Source organism: Osmia bicornis, unplaced genomic scaffold, assembly GCF_907164935.1.
Source record: "Osmia bicornis bicornis unplaced genomic scaffold, iOsmBic2.1, whole genome shotgun sequence".
NCBI lineage: Eukaryota > Metazoa > Arthropoda > Insecta > Hymenoptera > Megachilidae > Osmia > Osmia bicornis.
This window is the reverse complement of record NW_025791373.1, coordinates 22046-32860: the sequence shown is the minus strand read 5'-3', so window position 1 is coordinate 32860 and position 10815 is coordinate 22046. Positions and strand designations below refer to the sequence as shown.

Below are 10815 nucleotides of genomic sequence, written 5' to 3'. Positions count from 1 at the left end.
AAACATAAAAATTTTCAGCATTTCGAAAGATATTAAAATACTAAATATAAACTGGAACGAAATAGAAGAAATAATAAAAAACACTTTCGATAAAACCGACATTAAAATAATAGTTTGCCTAAATAATATAGAATATGTAAAACCCGAGAACAGAAATAAAATATTTGACCAATTCCACTCTACAAAACTAGGAGGTCATTCAGGTGTAAATAGAACATATAATAGAATAAAAGACAAATTCTTTTGGGAAAATCTAAAACAAGATATTCAAAATAAGATAAAAAAAATGCGAGGAATGTCAAAGAAACAAATTAAAAAGAATTAAAACTAGACAACCAATGGTAATAACAGACACACCAATGAAAACTTTCGATAAAATCGCAATGGACATTGTCGGTCCACTCAACGTCACAAAAAATAATAATAAATACATTTTAACCATACAAGACCAATTATCAAAATTTATAGTAGCAGTACCTTTAAAAGATCAAACAGCAGAATCAGTCGCAGATGCTTTTGTAAAAAAATTTATATGCACTTTTGGCTCACCTAAAATAGTACTTACTGATAGAGGAACAAATTTCACTAGTAAAATTATGAAACAGGTTGCAAAAAGATTTAAATTCTCAAAAATCGAAACAACATCTTTTCACCTCAATCAAACGGATCATTAGAAAGAGCACATCATCCACTTTGCGAATATTTAAAAATTTTTCAACAAAAAAATGTGAATGGGATGAACTTCTAGAGCTAGCACAATTCAACTATAACACAAGCATTCATTCGGTCACAATTTCACACCGCATGAACTGGTTTTCGCTTACCCAGCTAGGCTACCTTCGACCGAACCTCTAAAGAAATCAGAACAGTTACCTACACATAACGATTATCTGGAAAACCTAATAAAAAACATGAGAGACATAGCTACTATGGCACGCGAAAACCTAATAGACTCAAAAATGAAATCAAAAGAATACTACGATAGATTCATTAAACCGGTAGAATTTAAAATCGGAGACAAAGTATGGTTACTCAAAGAACCTAAACCGGGAAAATTAGAAAAAGATTGGTATTTAGGGCCATACGAAATACTAAAAATAGGTGATAACAATAATATAACAATCAATTACAAAGGAAAGCCAAAACAGTTCACGCGAACAAATTAAGCATTCAGCAGCACAGGAAATAACATAAGCCTTCTTTCTAGGAAAAGAGCCGACAATGAAGTTAATTCTATTAATTTATATCAGCACATTCAAAATTAGCCAGGCAATAATCGGGTTTGATTGCGGCGCAACGAACCCGATCGTATCGACATACTCTTTACTGGACACCGGAGAATGCGACTTCCACCATGCAGACGTTAGCATAACCAACACAACAATACGACTCCTACAATTAGCGGAATTCAGAACGGCTCCAATCATACAATGCAAAATAGAGATCCAACGCACAATCTTCCGATGCGGAATGTTCAGCCACTTAGTACCAGTAGAAAACGCGATACAAGAATACCTTCTAGACATAAGCCATGAAAACTGTAAATCCATACACAACACCGGAATATTTAGATACGATAATTTTCACACAATCGCGAATTTAAAAGTAAATTCAACGAAATCTGTAGGAATAAGTCTAGCAGGAAATGCAATAGAGAGCTCGTGTACAGGAGCGTCCTATTCCGATAACTACGGAACATGGAATAAAGTATATGTACAAGGTCTTATAAAAATTACATTAATAGAATACACCGCGCAAGTTAGCCTTAATAATGATAAATTACGTTTAGCATCAGGAACAATTTGTAAATTTTCGGATGAACACTGTATTGACATGGAAGGCGGACATACCTTCTGGTCAGCGCTACCGAGAGAGGATTGTCTTAAAACTAAATTCGACGTATTATACCGAGGTCCGGTAACAAAACTAACAGCTAAAAATCGCGAAACATTATACACAATAGAAACAACCGACATCTCATTCGCGCTAGCAGCGAAAGGAAACATCGAAACCTGCAACAGAATATTAACAAAACCGTACACCCAAAATTAATTATATACGAAAGATCACAAAATAACATACTATTCGATAACGACGTGCAGCCATCAAAAGAAATACTAAATTTAGACATTCTCACTTACACTAATTCAAAATTCGTATATGTAGAAAAACACTTCAGGGCTCAAATACAAAATTTATATTTAGATATTTTAAGTGAAAAATGCAAACTAGAAAGAAAAACAATCTACAATTCTCTATCCATAGCCTCTATTTCACCAGACGAATTTGCGTACAATTTAATGGAAAAACCGGGATATATTGCTAGGATTGCAGGAGAGGTGGTACACATCATAAAATGCACGCCAAAGGAAGTGCAATTACTCCACACAGATAAATGCTATACGCAATTACCAGTAACCTCAGGAAACCAAACACGATTCCTGACACCGAAAACACACATATTAATGAAGTCAGGAACTCAGATAGAATGTAACACAATCATTCCACAATATTACAAAATAAACAACAATTGGATAGCACTAACACCAACACCAAGACAAGCGCAAAATCCAGGAATTCTAAAACCTAACACAAACATTTCCTGGGAATACAAAGAAATAAATTCACTAGCATCAAGCGGAATTTATTCACAAGAAGACCTCCAAGAACTCCAACAACACATCATGTTCCCCTTAGAAAAATCAGCCTTGCTGAATACAATAGCGAGGGGCATGCTAGGAGAAGAAAGCGTACAAGGAGGACTAATCAACAATCTTTTTACGGAAAATACGCTATCCCACATCGCAGAAAATACGTGGAATAAATTCATGGAAAAATTCATCAAATTCGGTTCAATTAGCTCTGCAGTAATAATGATCCTTATAATCATTCATATCTGCAAGCTAATAATTGACACAATTATAAGAGGATACACATTGCATACATTATATGGCTGGTCCCTACACCTATTGGCAGCCATCTTTAGTTCAATTACATACTTATTGGTGACATTAAAGAACAATAAAAACATAAAAAGGCTCCCAAGACGAAAACGCCTAACGAAAAACGAAGACATCGAATTGAACGAAATAAAGATAGAGCAACCAAACAGCCTAAAATGGGGGATATCACCGCCTATCCCACAACGACCACCTGCACTCAGAGCACCTACAGTCAAACCACCCGAAATTAAACCACCACAACCAATAAAACAAGAAAGAATACAGGTTTTTACGCTAGAAGCATGAAACTAAATAAACGCAACGCAAAGGGGAACGCAAGGAATACGCATAAATAAACACACGTGAACTTTAAACAAAATAAAAATTTATTTAAAAAAAAGAAAAAAAAATGAAAAGTAACAAAATTCACAAAGTAGTAACATACAATAAAAATCTTACAATAAAGGTTAATTAAAAATACGATTGGAAAGGGAAAGGAAGTGAAGGACTTATGAAATAAAAATACACGGACCAAAAATAAGATTAAAAAAAACGAAAGTTTATTCAAAGGAAAAAAAAATAAAAGAGAGAACAAACATATGCGAGTGAAATCTTTTTTTTTTATGAAACTTCACTCCAGGTCAAACAAGGGGGAGATGTTGAGGATTCTATCCTCATCCCACGACCATAGGGCCTCCAGATATTCCCTGAACTCCCGGCGGAATCGCCGTACAGCCTGCCTATAGGCAACATCCACCACCCTCGGGCAAGTAACGAACCGGCCATCGGTACGCTAAAGAAACAGACAAAGCAAATTATAATAATAATAATAATAATAATAATAATAATAATAATAATAATGATAATAATGATAATAATGATAATAATGATAATAATGATAATAATGATAATAATGATAATAATGATAATAATGATAATAATGATAATAATGATAATAATGATAATAATGATAATAATGATAATAATGATAATAATGATAATAATGATAATAATGATAATAATGATAATAATGATAATAATGATAATAATGATAATAATGATAATAATGATAATAATGATAATAATGATAATAATGATAATAATGATAATAATGATAATAATGATAATAATGATAATAATGATAATAATGATTTTTTTTTTTTTTATGGAGGGAGGGAAATGCATTATTGCACACCCGGTTGACCCACCATAGTCGGGTCCGGCCGGGTAGTGTGGGGCTCCCTCGGATTTAGCCCGAGTATACCCACTAAAACCCTACCTCCTTTGCCAGGACCTAGTCCACCCGGGCACCGTTAGTCCACCCGGGCACCGTTTATCACATTACTTCCGGGTGGGGTCCACTTCAGCGTCGTCTTGACGCTCGGCGTTCTTACGTCCCTAAGGCGTCCTCCTTCTGCTTTTTCCGTCGCAAGACGGATTCCACGAATGTGGCGACCTTTGCCCAGGCGACATCGTTCTCGAGCATCTTCGAGACTATATTCTCCGGGGTGATGTGGCCTAGTGTGGCTTCGACATCTCGCCTGTGTGTGCTCCATGCTTGGCAAGAGAAAAAGGTGTGGAGCACGCTGTCTGTGTTGTCCCGACAGTGGGCGCAGCCCGGCGATGCTACCTTCCCCATCTTGTGAAGACAGTCTCTGAAAAGGCCGTGCCCTGTTAGGAATTGCGTTAAATAATAGTTGGTCTCGCCATGCTGGCGAGTAACCCACGGCATCAAGTTTGGTATCAGCCGGGCGGTCCATCTGCCTCTTTGATCGTCCTGCCATCTTAACTGCCAGGCATGTAGCGCCTGTGTTTTTGCGGTTGCCCTGGCATTGTCCTTACCGAGCAGAGGCTGATCTTCATAGATACGTTTCCGCTCGTGCGCCTGAAGGTCTATGGGCATCGCGCCTGCGATGACCATGATGGCAGCTTCCGACACGGTGCGGTATGCGCAGGCGATACGTAGGGCGCCCCTTCGCTGCACCGCTGCCATGCGCCGTCGGTACTTTTCTATTTTAAGAGCGTCTGCCCAAATTTCCGCTCCGTACAGCATGATGGCTTCCGCTGCGCGTAGCAAGAGGCGCCTTTTGCTGGGGCGAGGTCCACCGATGTTTCTCATTAACCTCGCCATGGCCGAGGTTATCATTGCGGCTTTGTCAGCGCCTCTCCTTATGTGCTCCCAGAAGGAGAGCTTCGAATCTAAGGTGACCCCTAGATATTTAACCGAGGCCTTAGTCACTACCGTTGCGTCCTCAACCAGCATAGGAATAAGGGTCGGGATACGCTTCTTGGTAAGCAGCACCAGCTCCGTCTTCGTAGCTGCTAGTTGCAGGCCATGCTCCTCCATCCAGGAGCGCACCCGGCGCATTACCTGGTTGAGGCGCATCTGCAGCTCTTCGACCGTGCGGGCAATAATAATAGCCGCCACGTCGTCCGCGTACCCGACAAGGGTGCATCCTTCGGGCATCTCCATGCGTAGGATCCCGTCATAAAAAATGTTCCATATGTCGGGACCCAGTATGGAGCCTTGCGCCGCCCCAGCCGTCAGCTCCTTTGTCCTCGGGCTGTCCTGCGTATCGTAGACAAGAAAACGGTCCTTCAGATAATTTTCCAGAATGCGGTAAATGTAGTCTGGGACCCTGAAGTCTCTCTTCAGTGAAGCTAAAGCGTCTATCCATCTCACAGTATTGAAGGCATTTCTCACGTCAAGCGTAACTAAAAGGCACAATGGACGTGAGAAATGATTACCTCTCTCTGTGCTCTTCGCCGCCTCAACCACTCTCGCGATGGCGCCGATGGTGGATTTCCCTCGTCGGAAGCCGAACTGACGATCGGCTAAGCCACCGGCCTCTTCCACGGCTGCCAAGAGACGTGGTTTCAGCAGCTTCTCCATCAGCTTCCCTGTGGTGTCGAGCATACACAGGGGCCGGTAGGACGATGGTGCGTCCGGTGGCCCTTTACCCTTACTAATGAGTGCCAGCCTCGCCACCTTCCAGCGAGAGAAAAAAACGCCCGCGTTCAGGCACGAGTTATACATCCTCAGCAAGGGCTGCGGATGACTGCTCGCCACGGCCTTGATGACCTCGGCAGGGAGCCCATCAGGCCCCGGTGCTTTCCCATTCCGTAGTGCGGCTGCGGCGGAGATGAGCTCATCCTCTGTGAAGGCTGGCGCCTCCAGGAGACTCGGGTCGTGCTGGGTGTCCGGTCTCTTCGGGTGTGTGGGGAAAAGAGTATCGACGATGTTGTCTACCGTCGCTGAGTTGCTCGGCCCCCGTTCGGAGTGAGCCCCAAGTTTGCGGGTGACGATGCGGTAGCCTAATCCCCACGGATCGCTGTTCAGATCCTCGCACAGGGCGTTCCAGCACGAGCGCTGGCTTACTCTGATGGCACGACGCAAAGCCTTCTTAGCCGCTGCATATTCAGCCGCCCTTTCGGCTAGATCTGCGTCACGCCTCCGTGCTCTTTGCGCCAACCTTCGGAGTCTGAGACAGTTGCTCCTTTGTTCCGCTATTTCACGGGTCCACCAATACGCAGGACGTCTACTAGTCTCCTGGCGCTTCCTCGGGACAGCCTGAGCGCAGGCCTGCTGTATGAGGCTCATAGTGGCTTCGGCTATCTTCTCCGCTCGGTCTTGGGGCCTCAGGTCTAAGGGGATCTCGTTTAACGCTCCTAGTCCGTCGGTTAGCGCTGCAGCGAGAGCATCTCGGTCCATCTTGGCAACATTCCATCTAGCGGGGCGGTCTTGCCTCGGTTGTGAGCAGGCCGTTATGCCTCTGTGAACGTGGTAGACAATAAATTGGTGGTCGCTGCCCGTGAAGTCTTCTGTCACATGCCAGCCTACTACCTGTCCCGCCAAATTTTCCGTCGCCAAGGAGATGTCAATGATGGTCTCTCTGTAGCCCGGTCTCCTGAAGGTGGTAGCATTGCCGGTGTTTAAAACTATCAAGCCGCGTCTGGAAACCATTTCCATCACCCGGTTCCCCCTCGAATCTGGATAATCCATGCCCCATTCCAGGGCTTTAGCGTTGAAGTCGCCGGCCACTATGATCCTCCTGTCCGTGCTCTGGATCGTATCCTCCAGTGCATCCAGCTTCGCTTGAAAGTCCCCGATCGCCTCGTTTGGGGTAAAATGGCAGCTAACGTAGGTCACATCACCGCTGCTTACCCAAACGTGGCCGCTTTTCGCGCCGTGCAGCGCCACTGGTAGCCGTCGCGGATCAGGTATCCAGATGGCTGCGGTCCCAAGATCGTCCGTGTACCAACCTGCCCCCGCTCTGTCCCGGTACTGCTCGCTGATAAGGACGATATCAGCGTCCTTTTCGTAGCAGAGCTGGGGAAGTAGGTCATGGGCCAATCGACTGCGGTGCAGGTTACCTTGCATCACGCGGATCATTATCTTCCGGTAGCTTTCTGCAGGGCCTCTCGGAACACCTTACAGGTGCCGGATCCCGCCACATGCTTGCAATCTTCCGGTTTCTCTTGAGCCTCAGCGCATAAGAAGCACCGAGGGATTGCTTTACACACCGCACTCCTGTGGTTCGCTGTCCCACATCTGAAGCACAAGGTACTACGGTCTAGCCCCTTGCATTGCCGGCTCTCATGACCATAGCCCAGGCACTTATAACACCTGGACACTGTGGTGCGACGTCTTATTCTGCAGCTCACCCACCCAATTTTTATATGTGAGAGCTGCAGTACTTTGACAGCGGCTGGTTGTTCCATCGCGACAACCGCCATACATTGGCCTTGATTGTTGGTCCGGAATACCACTATGTCCAAGGCCCCGACGTATTCAGGGAGGACACTTCGCAATGCGGTTTCCACCTCCTCCTTGCTGGTGCAACCGTCCATGTCCCTAATCTCAATCCGGTCTTTAGGGATCAATTCCCGGACATCACTGTCCTCGCCGACTGCCTTCTTTAAGGCATCGGTGAATCCGAGTCGTGCGTTGGGGGACGTGTTGCGCAGCTCCAGCAGCAGCTCGCCCGCTCTGGTGCGGCGAATGGACCGCACTTCCGCTCCGCAATCCTCCGGCTTCACACTTTTGCGGATGGTGCCAAGCACTTCTGCAAAAGTTTTGCCTCCACTTGGTTTGAGGAGGATTGCCTCTGCTTTCCTCCTTGTCTGCGGTTTCCTTTTCTTCTTCTTCCCCACCTCCGCAGCTTTCCCGTTCGCAGTGGAAGAGGGAGTACCCACCTGTTTCTCGCCCCCCTGCTTTCGCTTCCTGGGCTGAACCGTGGTCCATCCGAGTTCCGCAGGGTCCGGCTTCTTCTTCTTTTGCTTGTTCGCAGTAACAGGCAGCGGTGGGCTGGTTGCCGCCCTCTTGGGAGTACTAGCAGCCGCTGACGAGGAGTGATGCTTCGCAGTGACTGCCGGCTTCTTCAACCGAACTTCCAATTTCTTTACCAGTTTCTCACGACCGGCTAAACTGGCGCGCCTGCCTTCATGGAGAAGGTCAAGCAACTCTTCCATCTTCGGAAGAGAAGACTTAATGTCTTTGTTGACATTTGGCTGCTTCTTTATGGCGGCAAGCATGACACCGATGAGGGCTTTCATCTCCTTCAAACAGCGCTCCATCTTATACTCCGCCTCCTGGACCTCCTTCAATAGGCTCTCCTCTCCCATAGAGCCAATGGAGGGAGAGAGTGGAACTTTCGTCGTGTCTACGTCACTTGTCGCCAGAGCGGCTGCAGTGGCCAAGTGGTCCACCGCTGCAGCTTTGCGGTTGCCGGTTAACGACGCCTGCGGGCCCGCTCGCCCACCCTGACCAGGCGCCGGGACTGGGGTTCCGAGCCCCTGCACCGTAACTGAATTTGACTCTGTGCAAAACGCCATGATTGGTTTATTATTTGGGGTCCCTTCCCCTAGTCCATTTGGTCCAACGTGAGGCATTTATTTCGCAGCTAACCAGCATATCTGCTGGCCGTTCCCCTATCCGCCACCTGGGGACGCGCCGGGTTGCGGTGGACGACCGCCCCCGGAATGATAATAATGATAATAATGATAGTAATGATAATGACGATAATGACGATAATGACGATAATGACGATAATGACGATAATGACGATAATGACGATAATGACGATAATGACGATAATGACGATAATGACGATAATGACGATAATGACGATAATGACGATAATGACGATAATGACGATAATGACGATAATGACGATAATGACGATAATGACGATAATGACGATAATGACGATAATGACGATAATGACGATAATGACGATAATGACGATAATGACGATAATGACGATAATGACGATAATGACGATAATGACGATAATGACGATAATGACGATAATGACGATAATGACGATAATGACGATAATGACGATAATGACGATAATGACGATAATGACGATAATGACGATAATGACGATAATGACGATAATGACGATAATGACGATAATGACGATAATGACGATAATGACGATAATGACGATAATGACGATGACGATAATGACGATGACGATAATGACGATGACGATAATGACGATGACGATAATGACGATGACGATAATGACGATGACGATAATGACGATGACGATAATGACGATGACGATAATGACGATGACGATAATGACGATGACGATAATGACGATGACGATAATGACGATAATGACGATAATGACGATAATGACGATAATGACGATAATGACGATAATGACGATAATGACGATAATGACGATAATGACGATAATGACGATAATGACGATAATGACGATAATGACGATAATGACGATAATGACGATAATGACGATAATGACGATAATGACGATCACGATCACGATCACGATCACGATCACGATCACGATAACGATAACGATAACGATAACCGGCGTCCGACAGGGGTGCGCAAGCAGGCCCCGGGACGTCGTTATCCGACGACTGCAGCGCTGTGGGGGTTGACCACGTGGCCCCCTCATCGTCTTTGGCTACGCGTGAAGAGGGGTGTGGCAGTTCCGCTGTCACACCTCTGCACAGGCCTGCCCTGGTTCGACAAGCAGAGGCGGCCCACAAGAATGGGGAGGATCACCTCACGCGTATGCTCGAGGTGATTTCCAGCATGCGAAAGAGCACGGAGAAGCAGAGGAACGTGGCGATGCCCATCAAGAACGGGATGGAGCACTTGGCGGAGTGCGTCGATGCACTTCGCCAGGTGATGCGGGCTAGCCACGCCATCCTGACGCAGGTTCTCCGTGCGACATCGTCATCAGCAGGAGTAGAGGTGCCTGCCAGCACACGCAAGAGGCCCCGACCCCTTGTGCCATCCTCCCCCGAGGAGGAGGAGAATAAGCGCAGGGAAAGGCCAGCTCCCGCGACCGAGTCGTGGGCCACTGTGGCTGGCAAGAGAAAGGGGAAAAGGGTGAAAGTGACCGACAATGCGGAACCCTCAAAGGGAACCCCAAAAGGTGTCCCCCAGAGCACCCCTAAGGTTGCCTCCACGGCGACGGATAAAGTCGCCCCCAAAAAACCCGGAACGGCGCCGGGTAAGCTGAAGGCGGGCGCGGCTAAGTTCGTGGCACCTCCGCCGACGCCTGCCAAGGGCAAGCAGCGGAGGAAGAGGAAACGGCGGCGCAGGCCGAAGCGTAGCGCCGTCGTCGTGCAGCCGGTAGCCGGGAAGTCCTACGCGGACGTCCTGGGTACAATCCGGCGGCAGGTGCGTCCGGAGGAGACGGAGACGGAGTTCCGCCAAATCCGGAAGACACAGGGGGGCGGCGTACTGCTGGAGTTGGCGCGCGGCAAACACCAGCGTGCCCTCCAGGACGCCATTAAAGCCGCCGTGGGGGACACCGCGGAGGTCAGGACCCTGGTACCGCGCATGCGCGTCGAGATATGTGATCTCGACTGCTGCACGACC

At 46.6% G+C, this 10815-nt stretch overlaps 1 protein-coding gene across 1 annotated transcript; it reads right to left on the bottom strand.

The window, feature by feature from the left end:
- Window positions 1–7334: 7334 nt before the first annotated feature.
- LOC123989089 lies at window positions 7335–8834 on the bottom strand. Its single transcript, XM_046289789.1, has one exon. It carries the CDS (start codon window positions 8832–8834, stop codon window positions 7335–7337), a length of 1500 nt encoding a protein of 499 aa, XP_046145745.1.
- Between the last annotated feature and the right edge of the window lie 1981 nt (window positions 8835–10815).